This window comes from Sciurus vulgaris (genome assembly GCF_902686455.1).
Source record: "Sciurus vulgaris genome assembly, chromosome: 5".
Taxonomy (NCBI): Eukaryota; Metazoa; Chordata; class Mammalia; order Rodentia; family Sciuridae; genus Sciurus; species Sciurus vulgaris.
In genome coordinates this window covers 88,547,891-88,575,296 of record NC_136465.1, presented here as the reverse complement: position 1 = coordinate 88,575,296, position 27,406 = coordinate 88,547,891, and the positions used below count along the sequence as shown (strand labels likewise).

Here is a 27,406-nt window from a genome sequence, read left to right as displayed (position 1 = left end):
ACTTTTGGGAGAGCAATTCCAAGACTTTCAACTGAGTTAGATGACAAGACTCATGTAGATCAACCACTGAACGATTTGAGCAGGAGTTCCTTCATTTTGTTTGTTTGTTTGTTTGCTTTTTAAAGCAAAGAACTAGAAACTGCCATATCTTGCAAAAGGATTTGTCCTCTAGTTACAAGAGTCACCTATTTTGTGAAGAACAACTCCAGCAAGCCTAATGTTCCTCTGTTGGTCAGTTGAATTTCATACCCTGGGACAATGTACTAATTGAGGAGTGTGAGAAGAAAGGAGGAGGTTGTGAATGGGGAGGGTAGGATAAAGCTTCTATTCTCTCACTGCAGTCACAGGTTCTTCATGAATTACAGCAGAAAGTCCACTTGGAAGTTGAGGAGCACAATACTGATTACCTAATTTGTCAGTGTTGGGAGAGTCCCTGGCCGACCTCTGGAGGCTTCCAGGGGTACAGAGAGTCAAGTGGGAATTCCAGTTCTCCAGACACTGTGGTGCACGAGAAGCTCACAGTTAAACAACTGATGTTTCGTTTCCAGGACAATCAAAATTATGCTTCATAATTTTAGGAAACTATATTCTAAAGTTAATGATGCACTCAATAATATATAGTTCATGTGTTTCCATTTCCATCAAAAGAAAGTTTGGAATTGACCAGACTTTTTTAAAGAATTTTTATACTGCTGGACACCATGGTACATGCCTGTAATTCCAGTGACTCTGGAGGCTGATCAGGAGGATTGCAAGTTCAAGACCAGCCTCAGCAAATTAGCAAGACCCTAGTTAACTTAATAAGATCCTATTTTGAAATACATAAAATTAAATTAAAAGGACTGGGGTTGCAATTCAGTGTAAAGTGCCCCTGGATTCAATCTCCAGTTTGAAAAATAAGTTTCTTTTATACTCATTTTTCTCAGGAAGAGGGAGTCATGTTTTACAAAGAGTAGATTCTATTTCATATTTGATTTTCAAAATTTCCTAGATATTTCAGAAAAGCATAGAAATCTAACAGACTTTAATATTAGTGAAATGAGTTCTAACACTAATATCATTTCTGGAGATAAAACAAGATAAGAAGACAAAACACACTAATCAAGAACATGTATTTGGCATGTTTTCTAAAAAAAGCATAGTGCTCTAAAAGATTATTTTTCCCTGGTTAAAAAATATTGTTTTTGTTTTTGTTTTTTTTTTTAATTTTGTTTTGTTTTTTTGTTTTTTTGCTTTTGGGGGTTTTGTTGGTTGGTTTGCTTGTTTTATTGCATGTATACATACATGTATTTGACTGTGTTTCATATTTCTAATACGGGCATTCAAGTCTTTGAAAAATACTTTTGCTCCTTTCAATAATGCTTTCCACATTGGTAGTGAGTTTAAAGAGCTAAATTTAGTGATAGCCAAGAACTAAGTATTAACACCTTCTCTGTGTATGGTGTCAATAACACTTGGTGACATAGGAGATAAAAGCATGAACCCTTCAAGGAGTGTACGCTCTGAGCAGGAGAGAAACACACTCAAAACCACTGTAAGTCACACAGGGACACAAGGATATGTGTAAAGGTATGTGGAGGCTTTCTAAGGGATATGGTGACACTGGTTTTAGAAAGATCAATGCCTAGAAAATGAAAAACATCTTAATGAGAATTTTCATTGCTATCTAGTCATCTTTCATTATGCTAAACCATTCATTCATTTAGTAAAGATTTCCTTGAGAGCCTACTATAAACCTAGCATAATACTGCACAGTACAGCAATTATGTGTGGTATGATTGAATGATAAAGTGATTGCTGCCCTCAAAATACTCAGTCATTTAAACAAATAAATACAGTGCAATGCTATAAGCATTATAAATATAAGAGATTTCTGTTTCTGATTCTAAAAAGTTTTTGTATTCATTTTTCATTAGCAAAATTCTTAAAACAAGCCAATGAAGCAGGAGATGGTCATGCTTGGGATGTGTTTTGAAGGGAAAAGCTGGCTGCATTTACTAATAGGCTGGATGTTGGATATGAGAAAAGAACAGGTAATAGAATCTCTGAACTCTAAGAGTGTAAAGAACTGGAAAAAATCAAGGTACTATTTTGTGATACAGTATATCAGCTAACATTTGCTTCATAAAAGATCATCCCAAAGCTTAGTGACTTAAAAGTGCTTTATTTATCACAATTGTGTGGATGGAAAGTTTCATTTATCTTTAGCTAGATGGTTGCTCTGTGGCTCTCTTAGATCTCTCCAAGTCAGTTGATGGCTAGGATGGAGTTGGATGACACAGGGCAGCCTTCCCCACATGTCTGATGATTGGCAGTCTGGTGGGTGGGGAACCTTGGTCCTACTCTATCTTCCCTCTCCAGCGGCTAGGTCAGGTTTAATCACACAGCAGCAGTTTTCCAAGATAGCAAGAGTAGATGCTGTAGGGCCTCCTGGGGTCTCTATTCAGAGCTTGCCCAAGGTTATTTCTGCCACATGCTGTTAATCAAAACAAATGACCAGGCCAATCCAGATTCAAGGGGTGGGTAAATAGACTGCATCTCTTGATGGAAAGAGCTGCAAATAATCTGTGACTATTTTTAGTCTACCATTAAATGGGAAAGACAGCATACATAATCCATTCTTTTTGAGAGTTTATAAAGAAAAGTTTGTGCTTCAATGGAAAATTGTGCATTGTTTAGAGCATACTGTTCTAGGCTATCTGATTCTAATTCTGTGGGGTTAGTTTACAATTCTGTGTCCTATACATAACTGATGACAATGCAGAAATATTCTTTTTTGTGGACATGAACAATGACTTCTGCCCCTCATAGAATCTAATGACTCTTCTAAAAGTGGAAGAAGCCACTTTTGCTTTGATTTGCACATGGATTAAAATATCTTTCATCTGTAAATTGTTCTCTGTATTCTTTTTATCTATTTTAACATCTTAAAGTTAGTTGTAATAGGTGACAAAATTTATCATTTTAACCATTTTAAGTGTATATTTCTGTAGAGTTAAGTACCTTCACACTATGGTGCAACCATCACCACTTCCCATAGCCAGAATTTTTTCACCTTCAAAACTGAAGTTCTGTGCACATTGAAAAATAAATCCCTACTCGTCTCCCCTATAGCCATAATAACCACCATTCTTCTACCTATCACTATGAATTTCAGTAGACTAAGAATCTCATGTAAATATAATCAAAAAGTATTTGTGTTTTGTGATTGGCTTATTTCCCTTAGCATAATGTTCTCAGTGTTCATCCATGTAGCACATGTCAGAACTTTTTCCTTTTTAAGGCTGAATTATATCTGTGTATCTATTATTCTGGTTTAGACCTATGGTGTTCCCCCAAAGCTCATGTGTGAGAAAATGCAAGAAAGTTTAGAAGTGAAATGATTGGGTTATGAGAGCCTTAACCCAATCAGTACATTAATCCATTTGAATGGATCAATTGGGTAGTAACTGCAGGCAGGTGTGGTTGGAGGAGGTAGGTCTCCGAGGATGTGCCTTTGGGGTATATATATTGTCCCTTGTGATCAGATTCCCCTTTCTGCTTCCTGGTGGCATGTCCTGAGCTACTTTCCTCCACTACACCCTTCTGCCTTAGTATTTTGCTTCACGTTGGGTCCAGAGCAATGGAGTGGGCCATCTATGGACTGAGACCTCTGAAACCATGAGGCCCAAATAAACTTTTATCCTCTAGTGCTGTCCTTGTTAGATTTTTGGTCACGAAGTCTAAAAAACTGACTGAAACGTCTCTATTTCTATCTCTACCTATATGTAGATATCTATATGTAGATATAGTTTTATAGATGCATATAAAATCATATTTTGTTTATCCATTCATCTATCAGTAGACACTTCCATCTTTTGGCTCCTGTGGATAATGCTGTCATGAGCACAGGTAAACAAATATCTTCTCAAGACCTTGCTTTTGACTCTTTCTTATAAACTCAGAAATAGAATTGGTAGATAATACAGTAATTCTGTTGCTGATTTTTGCATGGAACTGCCACACTATCCTCCACTGTAGCTGTGTTGTTTTACATCCACGCCAACAGTATAAAAGGGTGCCAATTTCTCCACATCCTTACCAACACTTGTTTTCTGGCTTGTTTTTATCATTGCTGTTATTGTTATGGGTACCTATTCTACTGGGTGTGAGATGGTTGGATTCTTCTTTATGTGTAATAACTTACTGATTTTCACATTAATAATAAGTAAAAATCTTTAACATATGTTCACCTTATATCTGCAGGAGAGTCATACTTTTACCCTTTTTGAAAATTATCTTTCAATGACCTTTAAAATAGAACAAGTGGTCTAGAGGAGGTTTTCCAAAAGTAAGATATAACATGTTTATTTGCTAATAAATATGATGCTAAAAAATATAATTACAGAGGAGAAATTTATGATGGGGGGTGATAATAAAAATGAAGTTCTTAAATAAAAACAATCTTGTTTAGATAGTGTCAGAATCATATACAATTTATTCACTGTAACTGGAAGAAAATCAGAATATTAATATAAAAATTACAGGTAGATTCTTTGACTTGGTCATAGAAGCAGGGGGAAGGTGCCTTCTAAATTTCTCTGTTCATTTTCACATCATTATGACTTAGCCCCTAACTATTCATTGTAACTACTTAATAAATATGTCTTATTGCAAAAATAATCCTATTCTACAAAAAAGAGCACAGTAGTAAAGAGTCACTCTGTCTAACATATAAGTACACAATATTCACCTAGTTCAACTGATGGTCTATCTTAAAACGCTTTTAAAGAACCCATGTAAATGATTTTAAAAGCACTCTCTACTGAATTTCCCTATTCTACCTCTTTAGCAATCAGAGGTATAAACAGAACCTTATAGCAGTGCCTATCTGTTTGCAGCATGACACCTCTTTGACTGATAGAGAACAGCCCAACTAATGAGAGGGAGCTAAATAGAGATATTGTTTACTGGGCTCTGACAACTTATTCTTGGCAAGCAGGTGAACTCTATCTAAGATATAGGGAATTAAAAAAAAAAAACTGATGCTTGGTGTTGGATAAATAGAATGGGGTGGGGAGAATATGATTTAAAACAAAATCAAACAACAAACTCACAGAGCTTACCAGTCTTTATGTGTAGTGCTCAGGATGTATCTTGAGACTTTATGTAGAAAGAAGACCCAGGAGAAGCCTAATTGATGGCTGAATGACAATGTCATGGTGGAAGAAGGCCACACGTGTGTTCATCAGCATAAACAGCACATGGCAGGGGGGACTATGTAGCTTCCCACATGGAGCATCTGACCCCAGCTAACCCCAATGCTGAGTGACCAGATAACAAAAGCCACACAGACTCCAAAGGTAGGAAAACCTCAAAAGAGTCTACTTCAATTTAATTCAACATCGATTAGAATTTCTTACATTTGAAAAACACTGCAGCAAAAAAAAGGAAGAACAATAAAATGAATTTTCTGCTGTCTCCCTATTTTTGATGTACTTATTAACTTCTTCTTAGTCTAGAACTTGAACAAAGATAAAGAACTTGGCGGCAGCACTAGCGAGCATGATCTGCAGGATGGAGGCAGAATCGGGATTGATGGGATTCAGCAGTTCTGTGATGATCTGAGGTTGGACCCTGCCAGCATCAGCGTGCTGGTCATAGCATGGAAGTTCAGGGCCGCCACTCAGTGTGAATTCAGCAGGAAGGAATTCATGGACAGCATGACAGAGCTTGGGTGTGACAGCACTGAGAAGCTGAAAGCCCTCCTGCCCAGACTGGAGCAAGAGCTGCAGGACTCTGTGAAGTACAAGGACTTCTTTTTACCTTTGCTAAAAGCCCTGGGCAGAAGGGCCTAGGTTCAGCTCCATTTCCCAATGGGAGAGCTTGTCATCATTAAGATGTAGTCCTCACTTAGGATTCTTCCTAAGTGGTAAGGATGTAGGCTTATGAGCAAGACGAGATAATCATCTTAGCCTTACCCTGAGGGTCCCCTAGATTTAGAAATGGCTGTTGCATATATAGTGTTATCTGGAAGGTTTAAATTTTTAGATCTTTGGAACACATTCCTGCTGGAACATCACAAAAGATTGATTCCAAGGGACACTTGGAATCTTCTGTTAGATTTTGGAAACATGATTGCTGATGATATGTCTAACTACGAAGAAGAAGGGGTGTGGCCTGTCCTTATCGATGATTTTGTGGCGTATGCTCGGCCTGAGCTCGCAGGTGGAAAATGCAGCTGAAGGTGAAGTCCACAGCCAACTCCCGTCCTGCAGGCATGCCGGGTGGTGCTGTGTGCCTCACTGCCAGCCTCAGACGCTGCCCTTCCCTCCCGGAGCTGGAATGGCACCCTCCTCTGCTCAGAGCTGTAGTGGCTGGTGCAGGCTCCATGGGGCAGCGCCCCAGAGGTCAGCTGCTGCTTCAGGAGTCAGCAAGCTTGCTGTAGCTGCTGCTTTAGGAGAGTCCTGTCTGATGCATGTTCAGGTGAACACCAGCAGTCACCAAGTTGTATCACAGTCACATTGTAATCACACGTGAAAAGCAGTATCTGTGTCCTGGGGAGGAAGTAGTTTTGTGCAAGTCACAACAGTCTCAGTGCCAGGAATTCAGGTTTATCCTGGCCTAAGGGTCATCTAGGAATCCAGTGCTGCCCCTCCTGGTAGTTTTGCTGTCTATCTTGCTTAGATGTTCATTTTCTCTGGAGTTTTATCTGAAAACCATTTTATATTTAAGATCCCATTGCAGTCTGCAGTGATGGCCTGTATGGTGTGACTCCAGCCAGATTAAACTGTGTCAAGCCCATGGGCCTGTTGTACCTCTAATAATGTTATTTCACCTTCCTGGGAAGTTTCATACTTTTAATATATTTTATTTTAAAAGAAAAAAAAAAGATAAAGAACTAGCTTATTATTAAGTATGTGCCATGGGAAAGAGCAATAACATTTAAACTAACATTTAAATTAAGCATTAAGATTACTTCCAATTGCCTTCTCACAGCTGAGACCTGAACTGTGACCACAGATACCTCCTCTTACAACACACCTCATCACTTTTTTTTTTTCATGTGTTGGGGGCGATATCAGGGATTGAATTTAGGGGCATTCAATCACTGAGCCACATCCCTAGTCCTATTTTGTATTTTATTTAGGGACAGGGTCTTACTGAGTTGCTTAGCACCTCACCATTGCTGAGGTTGGCTTTGAACTCACAATTCTCCTGCCGCAGGCTCCTGAAACGCTGGGATTACAGGCCTGCGACACCATGCCAGCACCCAATCACTTTTTAATCTGGATTTGCTATTCTGAATCCGTTTGTTCCTGGTCCTCTTTATTTCCATTGGTTTCCTTTTTTTATTTCTTCTATGCCTATTATGATGTGTTTGCTAGAGATTTATGGATTCCTCTGCTCTGCTACCATGCTGCACACTATTTTAAAGATTATATTGCCATGTCTGGCTCCTGTTCTACTATGTCCCTTTTGTCCTGAACTTTTCAGTTCTTCTTCCATGGTCTTCGCTACCCGCAACTCCCCAACCTCTTCTCTTTTCTCTCCCATCTCTCTCCTCTTTCATTCTCCCTCTCTCCGTCTTCCTCTCCGTTCTCCTCCCTCCCATCCCCCTTCCTCTCCTCCACAGACTTCCTGAAGTCCACATGCTTTTGGCGCCTGGCAGGCTGCTCCAGGAGCTGCATTTCACTGAGGATTTGCTCCTGCCTTCCCTTTCAGTCCTCTGCGGTGCTTCTTCACTACTGTCTTCTCCAACTGTGCTTGCCTCTGCTCCTCTCAGTCAGGAGATGCTGTGATTTAGTCTGGAAAGGACTCACTCCGTGAAAGGGTGTCTGCGGGAGGATCATCTGCCCGGAACAGGGGCCACGCTCTCACCCTGTGAAATATCCGGTTTACAGCAAGAACTAGTAACAGCATTTGTCACAAAAGTTTTGGGGCTTTTGTATTTTCTTACAGAGCCCTTGTGATGACTCATATCGGAAGGTTGATATATGAGATGTCAGACTGTTTTTACTTTTGACCTTTTATGTTTTCTTTCCCACCCTGTCACTGTCACACTAATGACTGTTAGAGGAGGCTCTTGAAAATAAGGACAAGAGCCAGAGGATCACAAATCTCCAAATGAGCAAATATTGCACATATTTGAAAAAATTATATTGAGTTAGTTTGTAAATGTTTGAGCATTATGAAAATCTCCAGAGGGGGAAAAGGGATAACCTTTGACCATCAGAATGAGATACTCTGTTCATGATGTCACTTTCCACTTATTATAACTTAGAAATATTAACACTTTCCTCTCTAGATTAATTTTACCAAGGAATGACCACAAATTTACCTATGAATGAAACAGATTATAAACACTATGTATCATAACATCAAATTTAAAACTTAAACAGGAAAAACATAGTCATACTCATTTTTAAAGATGTCAGGAAAAAAATTCTGTTTCTATTTTTGCTCACTTTGAAAATCATCCTTGCTAACAAAGGAATACATTTGTTAATTTATATGTCTTTGACCTGGAAAATTGACTGTAGAAACTTTGTAATAACTAATAACAGTTAGCTACTAATTACTAAGACCTTAGCTATCTCCACTTTCTCTGATTCAGTAATTCAAATTGGCCCTAATAAGGAGATGGCCTGGAACAAGTGTCAGTTGCCCTCCTATTATGCATTATCCTCACCATCGAAAAGTATCTACCATTCATTGATGTTTAGTGCTGGATGCTTTTGAGACATATTTCACAATTCTCATAACACTTTTATCAAGCAGGTATTATCATTCTCACATCCAAGGAAAACTGAAGCTTAACTGGAGTAAGAAATTTGCCTAAAACCTGGTAAGAGGTGGAGCCAGGATTTAAAATGGGGCACATCTGCTTGCAAATTTGGCAACATTATGGTGCTCCCATGACAGAATGTGAGGGCAAAACTCCTTAAGTGGTTCAAAGTCAACAGCTCACAGGAAATTGTCAGAAGCAGTAGGCTTAAAAATTGTGATTCCCACCCCCCACCCCCCCACACACACACCTGGGAGGCTGAGGCAGGAGGATGGAGAATTCAAAGTCAGTCTCAGCAATGGCAAGGTGCTAAGTAACTCAGAAAAACCCTATCTCTAAATAAAATACAAAATGGGGCTGGGGAATGTGGCTCAGTGACCTAGTACCCCTGAGTTCAATCCTCAGTATAAAATAAATAAATAAATAAATAAATAAACTGTGATTTTTAAAATCAAGAAGGTAAAATTATTGTTTAAGTTTATCTGGATGATCAGCAAAGCAAGAAAAATGCTTCTTTTAATTTGAAGTTATGATAATAGAACATTTTAGAGTTTACAAAGAATTTCCATTTGAGTCTAACATAAGTAAGAGAGCAAGCCAAACATTGTTATTCTCATTTTACAGAAAAGGAAGCCATGTCTCAGAGAGGCAGGGTAGTTTGGCCAATGTCACACAGTTAGGAGACAGTGGAATAAAAGCTGGACTCTGGGTCTCTACAGTTTCCAATACATGTTAAGAAGTTTTCATGTTTATGAACGATGAGAGGAAGCTCCCTGGACTTTGCTCCATGATTGCTTAAACAAAACAAAACAAAACAAAAAAGGCCACCATAAATCAATTTCAAATATCCACTGAGAACCTCATTCATTAAGTTTGGCACAGCGGTACTGAGAGGAATTGTCAGAAAATTATTCCATTTCATGCAATGCGACACAATGTGACTACAAAAGGTACAAAATAAGAAAGAGGACAAGGAATTCATAAGTAATGAAAATACAAAAACCATTTACAACCAAAGGGGTGCGGTCAAGGTTTGAACTAGACAGTGCCTAAGCATTCTCAGGAGTCCCCTCTCATATGCCAACTTCTTTGATACAAATTATCTTATATATAATATCATCTATATATCCCAAACATTTCTTGGTAGGTGTCATAAATCAAATTCATTAAAACTAATATGTATGCTGAGTTTTTCAAAATTCTAATGCATTTTTTACATTGGCAAAGTATGTTGTATAGTTCAGGATATGATTAATGTAATGCAAACTTTAAATAGACAATGAGTAATAACTGAAATTCACACATGAGAGGAAGATAACTAGTCTTACAAAGATAGTTCACACCTAAAATTAGCAGGGCTTGTTTTATTTTGTTTTGCCTGGATACTGATTTGAAACTTTCCAGTTATTTGTAGTTAATTTTACTTATATTTTCAATCATATATCTCAAACTGAACAATTGATTAAAGCCAGGAAGCACAAGAAATATTTAAACAGAATGGAAAGCATAAAGAAAAATATAAAAATAATTCTTCAAAAGGAAAGAAATGAATTAATTTGTTGTTGACACAACAAAGTACTCTTGTTATAGAAGGATATAAGAGCATTTCTAATTATTGAGATAAAAGAGAAAAAAAGATTCTGGGAGAAGTATGTTTGATAAGGATGCTTGGGTGAAATCCTATCTGCTATATGATATAGTCACTTTCAGTGACTCAACAAAAGTAAATCACGCTAAGGGAAATAAGCCAATCCCCAAAAACCAAAGGCCAAATGTTTTCTCTGATAAGTGAATGATGATACATAATGGGGGTGTGGTTAAGAGAATATTGGAGCTTCCCAAAGCCAGACTCAGAGGGTGAGGACTGTTCCCAAAGGCAGTTGCTGCTAACCCTGTAACCCAAAGGAGGAAATAGCTGGCTAAGCCCAGCCTCAGTACTGGTGGCCATCATGTCCTTGAAGATCCAGACAAGCAATGTAACCAACAAGAATGACCCTAAGTCCATCAACTCTCGGGTCTTCATTGGAAACCTCAACACAGCTGTGGTGAAGAAGTCTGATGTGGAGACTATCTTCTCCACGTATGGCCGTGTGGCCAGCTGTTTGGTGCACAAGGGCTATGCTTTTGTCCAGTATGCCAATGAGCGCCATGCCCAGGCAGCTGTGCTGGGAGAGAATGGGAGGGTACTGGCTGGGCAGACCCTGGATATCAACGTGACTGGAGAACCTAGGCCCAACAGACCCAAAGGGCTAAAGAGAGCAACATCTACCATATATAGGCTTTTTGACTACCATGGCCTCCTGTCACCTGTGCCAGTACCCAAGGCAGTCCCTGTGAAGCGACCCCGGGTTACAGTCCCTTTGATTCGTCATGTCAAAACTACCATACCTGTCAAGCTCTTTGCTCGCTCTTCAGCCATCACCACCGGCTCAACCAAGATCAAGTTAAAGAGCAGTGAGCTGCAGACCATCAAGACAGAGCTGACGCAGATCAAGTCCAACATCGATGCCCTATCCGGCCGCTTGGAGCAAACTGCTGAGGAGCAAAAGGCCAATCCAGATGGCAAGAAGAAGAACAGAAGCAGCAGCAACAGTGGTGGTGGTGGCGGCGGTGGTGGCAGTAGCAGTGGCAATAGTGGCAGCAGCAGCCTACCACCAGCCCCCCAAGAGGATGCAGTTTCTGAGGCAGGCACACCCCAGGGAGAAACCCAGACTCGAGATGATGGCGATGAGGAGGGCCTACTGACACCTAGCGAGGAAGAACTGGAGCACAGCCAGGACACAGATGCGGAGGATGGGGCCTTGCAGTAAGCAGCCTGACAGGAGCAGCGGCCACCAGCAAAAGGACATCAGTGTCCCAGACCTCAAGCTGGGCACCCACCCCTGGATGCCAGCCTGTAGTGGGTGCCAGAGAAAAGCTGGCAGCAGTCACTCCTCCACCACCCCCACATCCCAGCCAGTGCCACATCCTCTGCAGGTGGAGTTCCCAGTCTTCTGTTCCCCATGCACCTTCCCTGTCTGCACTGCCAAGGCTAGAGGGCAGCACACAGGGGGTTCTCTACACTCTGCCTCCTCTCCCCAGGACAAGCCCAGGCTTGGGTTTTTCTATAGTTTTGGAGAGGTGGGCAGTACAAGGAGGGGACCCTGACAATAAAAAGATTGGATCTAAACCTAAAAAAAGAAAAAAAAAAAAAAAAAAAGAGAGAGAGAGAGAGAATATTGGAGGAACCTTGGATTGTGTAGAAGGAAATGAGGGGGGAAGGGGTGGGAGAAGAAAAGATGGTGGACTGAAACAGACATCATTACCCTATGTACATGTATGATTACACAAATGGTGTGAATCTACATCACATACAATCATAGAAACGAAAAGTTGTACCCCATTTGTGTACAATGAATCAAAATGCAGTCTTTAAAAATAAAAACAAATAAAATTTTTGGAAGAATAAAAAAGTAAAAGCATCACAGTAAGTTTAAGGTGACAAGCTCTAGTGTGGATGCTGCTAGAAGTTAACAAAAAGCTGAAGCAGAATCGGCCCGGGAAGGCAAGGAAACAGCATACAGAAGAACACATTAAAAATTTCACAGTACCTCGAGAAAATTCTGGGGGTCAGTGCATCCCAGTTTGAGAATCACTCTCTATATTGCAGTTTTGTGCAGAAACAAAAACAAAAACCCAACAATAATGACATTTTCAAGCTATATATCCCAGGAGAGGTATGGTGCATTTGTCAGCATGTGCCTTTGTGTGTCCTGCACAGGTACCAGCCAGGAATTTAGGTTCAGCATTTTTCTAAGATGTTCTAGAAGTCACATCAACCCCTAGGCAGAGATAATCTGCACCAAGGACTGTTTGTTGAAGACTAACTGAGAGCTCATTGATAGTGGAGTTTGTGTGTATACGCACTGTATTTGGGTGTTGAAGAGGGTACTAGAGCACTTTCCAAAGAGAAGATAAGAAGACTGAAGAGAATTTGTTTCAGGCAGCTAACTAAGTGCTTCAATGGTTGCAGTTGGGTTGAGTAGGTTTAGAGCTTCTTAAATGACTTACTTATATTTCCACTGTTACTCAAGAAAACATCTAAATCATTCATCTTGACCTTATACAAATAATCTGCCTATTAAAAAAAGAAAACGAGAAGATTAAAATGAAAATAACATTTAAAAAACATTTTTTTAAAAAAAATTATAAGCTACTTTATACCAGGAACTCACCTCTGGTATTTTACTTCATCAAAAGTTTTCATATGATTCTTTTTTCCAACTCCCACATGCTGATGATGTCTTTTTCTTCAGGTCTAAATTCTGGTACCTTCACTTCAATATTGCTCTACATCAAGAACAATTACAAGTTTTATAAAATATTTAAAATTTTAGGAGAAAATAGATAAATAGTACTATTAGCCAAAGACCTGGCATTTGCTTTCATTTGGTGGTTGCTTTCAAGGATAAAGAACCCTGCTGATGATGACTGTTTTCCCAATTGTGAGGGAGAATCATGTCAGCCCTCCCTGAGCACCACATGACCACTTAATCTATACCTACTCAGAGTTTCCCACGCTGCTTATGATAGTACAAGAGGAATAGAGTTAAGTTTTAAGTTATTAAACAGTAAGGAGATCTCTTTCTAACCCCTCTATGAATTTATTTACTTATTTATTTGTGGTGCTGAGAATCCAATCAGTGCCTTGTGCATGAAAGGCAACTGCTCCACCATGGAGTTACACCCCATCCTGGAAATTACTTTAGATTCTCTCTCCCTTCATTATCTATAAATATATATAGAGTACTTTATTAATTTTACTCTATAAAAATCAGTTACATATAATTCCCTATAATAATTCAATCCTATCACTTCCATAGTCTTTAAAATATCAAAACACTTCTCATCCCATGTTCACCTATTAAGATGCTATAGGAAATGACAAAAAAATATGGAATTAAAAATTGCAGTGTAATAGCTAATATACCATCTCCCTCTACTGGATAAAATTAAAAGCTTTCTCTAACATATGGGCCTAAAGTTGTGCTTTAAAAAGTGTCAAGTGACATGGGAACCTAAGTCAAACAACTCAACATCCTACCCTCATCCCTAATTTTGTCATGGAAGGATGTCACATGAGTTGTCAATTTGACTCCCATTGCTGCAAAACTGCTCTCTTCTAGGCCATGGTCAAGTACAGTATATAAAGTAACAAAAAAATTGTTTTATCTTGAATATCATAATATCTGACTACAATTATTCAGATCGGATTTAAAGTGGAAGTTTTTTTTTTTAAAAAAGAGGAGATCTGAAACTACTCTAACAAAAGAACAGGTATCATCTTTACTTCAGAGTCAGGACTTCTAAAATCTTTGTTCAAATCTTTGGATAAGGATTTTAGGTTCAGGTATCCAAATACAGTCCTTTTTTTTTTAAATTTTTTACAGACTGCATTTTGATTCATTGTACACAAATGGGGTACATCATTTCGTTTCTATGGTTGTACACGATGCAGATTCATGCCATTTGTGTGAATGTTACACAGGGTAATGATGTCTGTCTCGTTCCACCATCCTTTATATCTTAAGACAGACACTGGACACTTACTGCCCAGGATTAATTTTAGGATAAAATAATGTAATGTATAAAGTGTTTACCAAAGTGCTTTAAGTGCCAAAGAGTTTGTCAAAGTGCCAATATAACAAATAATATACTGTACAAAAAGTGTTTATCAAAGTGCCTTGTACAAAGGAAATGCTTAATAACTATGCTAGCTATTTTAATATAACTCTAAATGTGAGTTTAATGCAGTTTCAATTATGATAAGTTTAGTGGCAAATTTAAGTTATGAGTTTTAGAAAACTATTAGTGTGTTTAAAGGACAATTTCACATTGGTTCTCTTTCAATACTTTTAAGTAAAATTATTGAGATAATCTTGCATTTATCCTGTTTAATATGCTCTTTGATAACCAAAACCAGCATTAAAACTAGAGATCTTAAGCAGAAAAGACTGAAAGGATCTGAAGAGGACTGTAGATACTATTTCATACAATCCCCACGTTTTCCCACCTATTAAAAAAGTAGCACCTTTTTTTTTGGGGGGGGGGGGTTTCTGGGGAGAATCCAGGGCCTTATGCTTACAAGGCAAGCACTCTACAAAAACTAGCACCTTGAGAGAGGAAATGACCTCTCACAGGAAGAGGGTGAGGGTCTGGTCACCAGATAAAACAAACATGGAACAAAAGCTGAGGCTCCCAAATCCTGCCCAGTACCCTTCTTAACCCTTAAATTTTTTCCTGATAGTATAAGGCCCCCAAAAAGGAAACCCCAACTCTGTCCCATGGATCCACGGCAACCCCAACTAACCGCAGGAGGTGTCACTTGATGCAAACCGCAAGAGGTGTTTATTCCAGCGCGCTGGGACCCAACTAGAGGAGTCCAGTCCCTAGCAGAAAATCTTGTAGGTTTATAAAGGCAGAAACCACACATCGGGAGGAGTCGCACATAAAAGGGGGAAAAAAAAGGAAAAATGGGGAACAAAGCTGCCGGGAAATTTCAAAGGGGGTCTGGGTTTGCTGATAACATACAACATGTTTCACAATGTTTTACAACAGGGTGTAGATTCTGGTCAATAGTTTCTGGTAATCCTACTGTTTGAGCACCATCTGGCTATTAGGCTCAGTTTACTCTTTTACTCTCTGTTTGGAACAGCTTTAAGGGCTTTGTTCCCATTACTGGGAGGGAGACCTTAGGGAGTTGAGATAAAACAGACAGCTTAAAAAAATGTCCATTCTTTCAATAGCAGGATTTTCTTGTCATGGTCATTTTTTCAACATATGTAATGTAATGTACAAAACTGCTCTCCCCGCCCTTTCCGATCCAGCCATTTTCCCTGCCTCCCAACCACTTGTCAATCTGTGAACATCCTAGCTAGCTATTGGTTCATCAGTCAGCTTGCAAGTATCCTTCTCCGTTATTGGTCCCTGTTAGCCCAGTGGAATTCAACTACTTCACGGTAGCTACCCTGCCATCTTTTTCTCTTGTTTCTCTCTGTCCTACTCATTTTCTCTATCCTCCTTGCTCTTCCACTCTCTCTAGCACATATCCTTTCTTGTTCCCTTTCTTTTCCTCTCATTTTCTCTCTCATCCTGCAGGGAGACACTTTTGTTTGCTTAATAAACTCCCTATGTGATTTTCCTGTGTTCAGCGTGGTTTTCATGGGATTCCTTACATGTAACACATAGAATACATGATGCAGATTACAATGGGACTATGCACCAGTGTGTTTAGTCTCTGGAAACAGATACCATAGAAATAAATTTCAGTGGTTTAAATTATATGGAATTCATTATACTATTTCTCTTCAAATTATTTTCATATTATCTCATTTCATTTTTAAATCAACCCCATGAGGTAGGAAGAACATACTAACTGCTTTTTTTTAAATATATTTTTAGTTGTTGACAGACATTTATTTTATTTACTTATTTATATGTGGTGCTGAGAATTGAACCCAGTGCCTCATGCATGCTAGGCAAGCGCTCTTCCACTGAGCTACAGCCCAGCCCCATACTAACTGAATCTTAAGACAAAACTGAGACCAAGAGAAGTACCTTTTCATAGGTTGTGAAATGTAAGCAAATGTATATTTTGAGGTATAGAAGATGAAATATGCATCCTTGGGTGGATGTTATCAACAGTTTGACCTCAGAGAAAAGGTCATAGTCATTGTTAATTTTAAATCAAGTTAAAATATAAATTGACAAAACTTTTGTTTTCTACAAAACATTCTTCAAAGTAAATCTAAGGTTATAATCACATAAGAATAGAAAGATTTAAAATGAGTCATTTAATAAAATATCAGTTATCCTTTGAGACCTAACCCCCCAAAAAACCTTTCATGTTGAAATGCAACTTACAGAAGATGTCACATGGGTAAATTCTAAGGTTTTGAGTTGAATTTTTAAAATGACCTTCATTTTGAAGTGTCTCTTTAAAGATATCCTAAAGTGTTGATAAATAGAATAAAACAAATCCTTCCAACTGTACTTTAACACCAGGGTAGTTTCCATTGATGTAAAGCATTATCACTACCCACCCTGGGCAGATAATGCCTTTCCCAAGGCACCAGGGCAATAAAGATTTGTCTACACCATGCTGTCAGGATCGTAAATCCTCTCTGAGACAAGCAGTTTACCTCTTTGCCATGAGTGTTGCTAGGATTAGGAGCAATCAAGGGAGTCCTAGGCGAGGGCACCTGCAGGCTTGGTGCTCGCAGCCATTGCTCAGAGCCCTGGGCAGAGGTGAAGCAATGGCTTCTTCCTGGGGGGCTGATGGAGCTGTGCCTGGAATTTGTTCAAAAGCCGGTGACGTTATCTTGGCAGGGGAGGGGAAAGGTGACTGGGTTGTGAGAATCGTCTGACTAGTTAGACTCCAGTTCTAGGTTTTTGGGAACATGGCATGTTAAAAAGGACACAGCATCTTAAAATTGGATGGATTGGAATTTGAATTCCTATTCCTCAACTTATTTACCACCAGCCCAACTTTAAGCAAGTAAGTTTCTTTCTCCATTTAAGCCTATTTAACAGGAAAGTTGCCTTTTCAGATCCATTTACTCATCTGTAAAATGAGACAGTGCCTCTTAGGGTTGCTATGGATTAGAGATAATATAGGTAAAGCCCTTAGAGTAGCCTGGAGGATAATAAGCCCTGTTTAAATGTTGGCTATTTCTATGTATTATTACCTCTGTGAGCCTCAGCTTCTTCATCTGGGAAATGGGGATAACAGAGCATTCTTATTCACATACAGTTATTCTGAGAGATTGTGAAAATTGAATATTTATAAAGGAAGACACTGTTGTTGTAACTGTTACTTTTGTTATTTTTCTCTGTGCATGCTAGTTATTTGTGTCTGACTATAGTATCAGACCCTTTCATAGTAACTGAAAACATGGAGCTAGATCATTCTCCAGTTGTAGGATGACAATTTAATAAGAGAAGTCTAGAATTTAACCTCAGGGTGGACTATGTAGCAGAAGATAGTCTACTCAAAGTAATGAATCATTGATACTAACTTAGGTTTAAAATGACCTTCCCACAGGTGATAAAATAAGACTATCAAATCAGAGTCAAAAGCTCATGCAGGTTACTCAGTTTTAAGATTCTAAGCTTACTATATATTCCACTGGACAGTTCTTCTGTACATTCTGTATACTGTAAGGCCCCCAACAAGGAAACCCCAACTCTGTCCCGTGGATCAACGGCAACCCCAAACAACCGCAGGAGGCGTCACTTGATGCAAACCGCAAGAGGTGTTTATTCCAGCGCGCTGGGACCCAACTAGAGGAGTCGAGTCCCTAGCAGAAAATCTGTAGGTTTATAAAGGCAGAAAACCACATATCGGGAGGGGTCACACATGAAAGGGGGAAAAGGGGGGAAAAAAAGGAAAAATGGGGAACAAAGCTGCCAGGAAATTTCAAAGGGGGTCTGGGTTTGCTGACAACATGTTTCACAATGTTTTACAACAGGGTGTAGATTCTGGTCAATAGTTTCTGGTAATCCTCCTGTTTGAGCACTATCTGGCTATCAGGCTCAATTTACTTTTTTACTCTCTGGGGCTGTTTCCTGGAACAGCTTTAAGGGCTTTGTTCCCATTACTGGGAGGGAAACCTTAGGGAGTTGAGATAAACAGACAGCTTAAAAAAAATGTCCATTCTTTCATTTCCCCATTTTCTTTTCTGGTAAGTTCTAATCATGGAACTTCTGTCTCTATATACTCTTCTCCAAAGCTATTTCCTTGATGGAGGGACTGGTATTGTTGCCTAAGCATTAGTACCTGTACAGCACTTACTCTTTCCCTGATGAAGGTGACTAGGCGATTTCAGGCAGGCAAGAGCCCAGGGGGCGGGCCACCAATTAGCAGCCCCTTGTTTGCAGTCCTTGATAAACAGTCCTTGATAAAGGCAGGTAAATTTGGTAATCAATGGACTCCGGAGATCCTTGACATTCCATTCTTCCAGGGGCAGTCTCCAACTTCCAGAGGCAGATGATTTTATGGCCATTTCCTCGATTTGACCGATCCCCTATTTCTGCACTAACTACCTGTTCCCCAATTCTGGCTTCATTCCCCCCTCTAATCTCAGGAACTCCATGCTGCTGGGGAAGGAGGTCGATGACCGCTCTAGCTCTTCGAGCTGGAGTGGGTGGCGTGGGGCAAGCAGCTTGGAGTTCCTTTTCTAAAAATCAGGTCAATCAAGGGGTCCCAGGAAGAAGCCTGGTTGGGGTAGAGCAGGTGTAAAGTCATCTGGGGGTGGGTGCTTCTATGATAGAACAGAAAGACACAAGTACTGAAATGAGATTAGTACAAAGTAAATGTTGCAGCATCTGAAACATGCAACTGAGTATCATGAAAATGACAGAAGTCAATCTCTCACCGGAGGTGGAAGAACTGAGAAATTGTTCCCATAAACTAGGCCTAGCAAAGGCTGGAGAGGACAAGGCCTTTATTTGGGGACTTTAACATTGTCCAGGTTATCAGGAATGTAAACACGACATTTAACTCTTAATGTCATAGATGTTCCCCAGAAAAAATAGTTAAGCTACTTAATGTCATCTGATTTTGTAAAATATCCCTTTATTGGTATACCTGTGTTTAATAGAGATCTCTATACTTCTGTTACTTAGGAATAGATAATCATACTAGCAAACATAGATTAAGTCCACCTGTGTAGCTTAGGAAGGTCTTAAACTGACCTAAAAATGTCTGACTCTGGCAGTTTCTCTTGATAGTTATCAGGCACATTTGCTGAAAATCTTTCTCTCATTTGTAGATTCCAGTCTTTATTCTAGTGGGCTAGTACAAGTGTACATCTTAAGTTACATTTAATTATTATTTCCTTTAAATGCCCAAGAATGGCTATATTTTGGTTTTAACTGTTTTGCTGGGTATCTAAGATCAAGCTGGTCAAATTGACCTGGTTCCTGTCTTGTTAAAGAGTCAGCTGAGTTCCCACAGGGGTCATTCGAACAGAACTTAAGAGCGGCTCCTTAGCTCCACCAGTGACTTTGATTAGGCAGGGTCTCTTGATGAGGTGACTTCCTTTAGAAGCATCAAGGGATGTTTCCCCTTTTCCATGACCCTCCTCTGCAGCAGATGCACTGGATGATTTTTCATCCTCTAGTCTCAACAATCTCCTTGATCAGGAGGTTGTGTGACCCAGAGTTGCAACGCTCCTTAGAGAAGTTCTCTTATTCCCTGGGTTCAGACTGACGTTGAGGGCAAGACCCAAATATGGACTTTTCTTTACCTCTGTATTTAATTCCAATTTCTAAGTTTGATCTTAATTATCTAGCAAGCCAGTCTCACCAGTCATAAAGTAAGAGTAATGGGCTTTAACTTTAATGTCCATAACTTTACAGTTATTTACCCTTTTATCTAACTGGAGTCTGCATTAGTACTGGAAGTTACCACTATCTATTCTATAGGTGATGGCTTATTATCACAAGTTACCTAGGTTGTGTGTTCTTGGAGCAGCTACTTCTGCAAAACATTAACAGGTAACAGTTTTACAAAATGAAATTAGCAAGAGTAAAAATATATTCAGCTTGTATAATAGCTATCTTGAATTTCGATTGAGAACTACATTCTATCCCCTATTTGAGATCACAGTACTTTAAACAAGAACCAATCTTTAGACTATTGAAAGAATGGACATTTTTTTAAGCTGTCTGTTTTATCTCAACTCCCTAAGGTTTCCCTCCCAGTAATGGGAACAAAGCCCTTAAAGCTATCTCTGTTCCCAACAGAGAGTAAAAGAGTAAATTGAGCCTGATAGCCAGATAGTGCTCAAACAGTAGGATTACCAGAAACTATTGACCAGAATCTACAGCCTGTTGTAAAACATTGTGAAAACATGTTGTCAGCAACCCAGAGGTGAGATTCCTTAGAAAACTTGGAATGGACCCTCCATTTGACCCAGCTATCCCACTCCTTGGCCTATACCCAAAGGACTTAAAATCAGCATACTACAGAGATACAGCCACATCAATGTTCATAGCTGCTCAATTCACAATAGCCAGACTGTGGAACCAACCTAGATGCCCTTCAAATGATGAGTGGATAAAGAAACTGTGGTATATATATACAATGGAATATTACTCAGCCATAAAGAATGACAAAATTATGGCATTTGCAGGCAAATGGATGAAATTGGAGAATATCATGCTAAGTGAGATAAGCCAATCTCAAAAAGCCAAAGGACGAATGATATCACTAATAAGTGGAGGATGACACATAATGGGGGGAGGGAAGGGTTAGTGTTAGGGTTAGAGTTAGGGTTAGGGAGGGGGGCAAGTATGGAGGAAGGAAGTACTGTATAGAGGGTAAAGAGGGGTGGGAGGGGTGGGGGGAAGGGAAAAAATAACAGAATGAATCAAACAACATTGCTCTATGTAAATTTATGATTACACAAATGATATGCCTTTACGCCATGTACAAACAGAGAAACAACATGTATGCCATTTGTTTACAATAAAAAAAAAAAAAAACAGTAATACAGTATTCTTCCTATTCAAACCAGGAAATAAACAAGTAATTAAAAGTAAAAAAAAAAAAAAAAAAAAAAAAAAAAACCCAGCCTAATGGACAGATGAATGTGTAGAGATCATGGATTCATGGATCTTTAGCCTAAAGAAGAAAATAATTAATAACATGAATTATACAGATTTGTTGTTGTTTTTTGTTGTTGTTGTTTTTTTGTTTTTTTTTTTTTTTTTTTTTGGAGACAGGGTCTTGCTAAATTGCCTGAGTTAAAACTGAGCTTGAACTTAATCCTCCCGCCTCAGCCCTGGGATTATAGGTGTGCACCACTAACCTAGCATGAAGGCTTATCTTATGAAAAACTTATTCTGAGTTTCCAAGACACTAATAAGAGACCACTGTGAGAAAGTCATGGCAGCACCTTAGGTGAACATACAAAGAGCCTACCCTTATGGATTTATCTCTCAGGGTAGTCACAGGGACTTCCCAACTGAAATCAGAGGATCATGCTCTAGAGAAGGACCCCTTCATTTGGTGGGGAATTGGATCAGCTTTTTTCTAAGATATCTGCCACCTCACATTTTTTTAATTTTATATATCAACAACATCTAAAGACATCCAGCTATGTAGACAGCAAGTTTGTACTACTTAGACTTAAATGATTTTCTAACAGTGTCCAGATAAATTAAGAAAAATTGAGGCTCAACTGAAATATTTGAGTAATGGTAGTTATGGAAACTCAGGCGGAATGGTGGGGGTAACCACAACTTCATATTTACAATAAAAATATAAATTAATGTAAGTCCAGAAATGGATCTAGCTATTACAGTAATATGATGGTAATCAAGAATGAATAATACAGCCCTTAAGGTGGTAAAATAAATGTACCATGTAATGAGGATGGTCAGAAACATACTTTGAACAAATTCTATTTTGGTTTCACATACTCGGTTTTTCCTACTCTGGGTCTCAAAATTTCTACTATATTAGCCTTGTGGAGGCATCCAATTTCAAATATCAATTTCATTAGAATTCTGTGTTTCTATACTTTATTAAAAAAAAGAGCTAGTAGAATAGGTGAGAGTGTGGAATTCATTAACTTCAGTACAAATACATACTACAATCCCCAAGGGAGATTGACATACATCTCCCTATCATTCCATAATAGGAGCCTTTTTATCCAAAGGGATCAAGGAAATGTTCCCTACTTGAGTAAATTTTGGAGGCCAAAAGGCCAGCATCCAAGGCCAGCAGCCCTCCTCTATGCTCCCCATGCAATTCTTGTCCCCTGTTCATCTCTATTGCAATAATATTCTCTTTCAAGGTCCTTATTACCGTGAAGGGAACTCCCAATCTGTTATATGCTTAAAGTTAACTTCATATGCAAATTACTATATATCACTTACAAAGGACTTGCTGACCTTGCAAAGGTTCTGTAAATATCTGTGCTTTTTTTTTTTTTTTTTTTTTTTTGTATTACTTATTATCTTGAAGTGGCTTTTCTTTGGTTTGCACAATGGTACAGCCCTGCTCCACAATGTGGGTGCCCTTTGTTCCCCACAATTAACATTCTGCTTCTTTTGGATTTTGCATGCATTTACTCTGCTGTCGTCCCTGTTCTAAAACTGCTGTACTGTATTCCCTTCAGTGTGGGGGCGGCAGCAGGGAGGGAAGGAGACCTCCAGTAGAACAACTCAGAGCCTACGGGGTACCTTTTGTACTACCCATTACCCATTACCGGTGGTGGTTCAGAATTCTTTTGTTTATTTGTTTGGTTTTCCTGCAGTTACTTTTTGCCCTCTGTTCTATAGACTAAATAATCATGAAAATAAAAGGTATAACTAGAAAGACATTTTGTGATAAAAATTTCAATTTTTGTTCATGTCATATTGTTTTCTAGGTAATATAATTCTACATATCTAATGCTTTATATAAACTGACCAGGAAGCATTTTCACAGAGAAATCCCATGTCACCAAAATTTGACATTTGCTGTGGCCCGGAAATCACTTCCCTCTAAAATCACCCCCCTTCCAAACATTTCACTTGACAGGGAACATCTGATGATGCAACTTCTGGCCCTTCCCTGCTCTCGTGGATGCTCACAGGCCCAGTGCTGTCTATGAGTACTATAGGAGTGGTACCGAATCAGGAGGTTCCAATGCTCCTGCGAGGCTACCTTGTGAGCAGATATAGCCCTTGCACCTCAATATCCTGTAACCCAAAATCAGACTTCCCATAGGATTGGTAAATTTAACTCACTATCTATACAGCTCTGAGCAGCTACAGTTTAAATGGAAGTGGTTTAGAAGACTGTCATGGCAGCCAAAGTTGCATTTACAATGTCATTCCTATGGAGAAATGCACTCTTTGAAATAATTGCTTTACAATAATATTTCAATACATAATTATTTATAATTGAGTTGTACTGTACATAGATTTTTCAAAATTATTATGTGCACCACCATAGACTTTCTACAATTTGTATTTTATTTCCCTATCAAGGAGAACTTGGAGAGTATTTTTCTTATTTGGACATAACTAATATCAAAATATATTTAATAAAACAAAAGTCTACATGATTTGTAACTAAAAATAATAGGATACCCGGTATTGTGTGGATATTTATTTGTTTTCCCCAACATGTCTTGACTCATAAAAACAATTTTCACTTATTGCCAAGAGTGTTAGGTACCAAAGAAGCAAAATAAAAATAGGATTGAGGCATGACTGTCAGGCTCACAGAACAGACACCTGCTGGCACCAGTCCACAGGTGGGAAGGTCACGCATTGCTTCTCTGCAATAGGCTATCTGACCCAAACTATATCTGATTATTCAAAAGGTAGCTAGCTATTTACCCACTTTGAACACAAATGCAGCAGACTAAGATTCAGGTCACAAAAATAGTTTGGGATTCTACTTTTTTCTGAGAGAGCTGCCCAAAGAACATGATTGTGCATAAACCTCCTTTGTTTTCAGATTTTGGAGGAACCTGTGTTCAGTATCAAAATATACCCAGTTAGTATAATAAGAATAAGAGAGAATAATCTGAGGAATGTGGTTTTCCTCAAAACTAACTGAGAGGTGAAGTCACACAGCACAGTGCTGAAAAACGTTTTGTAAATTAATAACAACAATTGTGTAATGAATGGTTTTTGTTGGATGGAGGGAGAAGCGCCTGCCTGCCTGTCTAGCTCTCCACATTGGCAAGTTTGCCTCATGTTAGGTCAAAGGAAATTCAACAATGTTATCTAAAACATACAAAGGGCATAAACTGATATAATGTTAAATCAACTGTGTAAATATTCTTAAGAAGATATTATTTTAAAAACCAAATATTTTCTTTTGTCTAAACTATGAAATATGGAATTGCGTAGCTTTGCCATTTCCTTTCAGACTGTTTAGGACTCAGACTACTTTTACTTCCTGTTTTTTTTTTTTTTTTCTTCTAATAGAAACTGTAGAAATATAAGCATAAATCTAAAAGAAAAAGAAAACTTGACCCTGGCCTTACTCAGTGTGTATTACACTTTAGCCAAAATTAGGTATTGTGATGAAACCAACAGGGGGTTTCCATCTCAGGAGGAACATGGTGTTTTGTTTTGTTTTTACAAAACATGATAAAGGACTCCTTTCTCCAAGCCTTTTCTAGCAATTTCCCAAACGCATTCATTAGCCAATATTAGCAACTGTTTGTTTCTGTTCTTTTCTTGTATATGAAATTATGAAAGATACCAAGAATTTAATATTAAACTTAGATGCTAAACTATCCATAAACAGACAGAATTTTGGAAACAACTTGATATGCTAAGCCATAATCTTATATTATTAAAATTTAATGGAAATTTAAACCAAAAAATTCAATAAACTGTATTGATGATGCTTATAATAGTATTAGAAATTCATGGGGGATAAAAGGAATTAATTTTAAAAACCAGCCACAACTTCTAGGATGTGGATATTGTCTCTCTAAGCAGATAAGCATAATTGAACTGTCAGTGGGAACATGGCCAGCTCAGTGGTATTTACTTCTATCTACATCACTGCAAGAGTTTACCTTTTCTCTGTGCCAAACAGTGAGAACCTAGAAATACTGGTCTCACCAACCAGGCATTGTGAATATGACCCAACATCAAATTGGAAGAGATCCAAGTTTTACCAGGTGGCACATCCTTACCATGCAGCCATTTCTGAGTCTTAAACTTTTATAAGTCAACATTTACAGTAAAACAATTTCGAGAGCATCATGGAGTAATACAAAGGGTACTGCCAAAATTGGAGACCTAATTCCAGCATTACTTCTGTAGGAATCAAGCAAGGTACTCAGCCTACCTGCCATGATGAGCTTATATCCTGATAACTACATCTTAAAATGAAAATACAGTAAGTGAAAAATGCATTTAATGCACCTAATCTGCAGAACAGCATTGCTCAGCAGCACAGTATGTGTGGAGTGTTGGTTGTTTGCCCTCACACTCACATGGCTGACTGGGAACCAGGTAGCAGAAAAGAGCAAAATTCAAAATTTGAAGTGTATTTTCTACTGAATGCAAAGTGCTTTCACGTCATCATAAAGTCAAAAAATCATTAATTGTTGCAAGTCGGGAACAGTCTCTATGTCCATTAGTTCATTTTTTTAAATTGTTAACACAATACCACAAACTGGGTAAGTTATAAGAAAGAGATGTATTTGGCTCACAGTTCTGGAAGCTCAAGTCTGAGCAGCTGCATCTGGTGATGGTCTTCTTGCTGGCAGAGTGCTGAGGTGGCTTAGGACATCAGACAGGGAGTATGTATGTATTTGTGTACAACTGATCTCTCTCCCTCTTATAAAGTCACCAGAATTCAATCATGAGGCTTCATTCTAATGACCTTCTCTAATCCTAATCATTTCCTAAGGGCCCTACCTCTAAACACCATAGTCAGATTAAACTTCCTCTTAATACTGCAATGGGGATTAAATTTCAACACAGGAAGACTTGCAGGGGCCAGTGGGGGCAGGGGACACTCAAACCACATCCAAACCTTAGCAGAGTGTGTGTAATAAGTAACAGATGTAGCACAGATGTATACTCCTTGCAATATACAGATACATTAATACTCAGAGTCTAAAATGACTTTTGGGAACACTCAGTTAATTGGTGATAGAGCTTGGAATCAAAACCCCAGCAGTCTAACTCCAAAGTATGTGTGTTTAACTATTATCATATTCACTTATTTACTGCTTAATTATTACTACCATTTGACAGGTGTAGACAGCATTAATGCTTCCACTTCACAGAACAGGAAGGAAAGGCACCAAGGGTTCAAAAACTTGCACATATCACCATCATGACTCAGTCAGTCAAGCTCAGAGCCTATAGTGTTACCCATTACATTACACTGACTCTTTAAAGATGCCTTGTAACAAGGCTTAGTAATTACTTTAGAAAATGAGATGGAGATGGAAAAGAATGGAGGTTTTGAAGCTAAGATGATCTTGAAGGCCCCTTTGGTTCAGAATTTTTCACTTTGTGTCATGCAGGTGCCTATCATCTGGGTTAACTTGAGCAAATCTCAGGCTCCTCATTTGTAAAATGTATATCCTTCAACACATGGTTATAAGGCTTGGAGGAGAAAATATTAGTAAATAGGTTAGTGGGGCCTTGTTCATACTAGTTAAAGGCAACAGTAACACTGACTTACCTGTATGTCTAGCATCATACATGACATCTCAGCAGGCAACATAAATATTTGCTTAATGTATGTCTTAACTGACTAAATAATTGAGGATGATCTGATTAATGGAAAGAGTTCCTGGGCTGGGGATATAGCTCAGTTGGTAGAGTGCTTGCCTCCTAAGCACAAGGCCCTGGGTTCGATCCCCAAGCACCCACAAAAAAAAAAAAAAAAAAAAAAAAAAAGTTCCTAATCACCCGTTTCCAACAACACATCTCTCTTTTTCACTGACTCATTTCGAGTCAATGCTTTCAAACTTGAATTGTCTATCATGCATCCATTAGTAGATTAAAAATGAGGTGTTAGCATTTTAGAAAAAAGAATAAGTCAAGTATAATACAGACAGAATTCTATGCATTTTAATCATACTGTTACCTTTATTTGAGCAGAAAAATTGAGGG

At 38.7% G+C, this 27,406-nt stretch overlaps 1 protein-coding gene, 1 long non-coding RNA gene and 1 pseudogene across 5 annotated transcripts in view; 2 read left to right on the top strand and 1 right to left on the bottom strand.

Annotated features, from left to right (window-relative positions):
• LOC306662028 overlaps positions 1-27,406 on the bottom strand; it is a 416,277-nt gene that overhangs the window by 194,208 nt on the left and 194,663 nt on the right. The window lies entirely within an intron of this gene.
• On the top strand, positions 5,564-6,858 carry LOC306661559 (DCN1-like protein 2; annotated as a pseudogene). The gene is made up of 2 exons (XR_013766656.1): positions 5,564-5,837; positions 5,977-6,858. The product of XR_013766656.1 is annotated as a DCN1-like protein 2 (transcript).
• LOC306661390 (RNA-binding protein Raly-like) lies at positions 10,669-11,871 on the top strand. Its single transcript, XM_079140363.1, has one exon. The coding sequence runs from the start codon at positions 10,717-10,719 to the stop codon at positions 11,575-11,577; it is 861 nt and encodes a 286-aa protein (XP_078996489.1). The 5' UTR covers positions 10,669-10,716; the 3' UTR covers positions 11,578-11,871.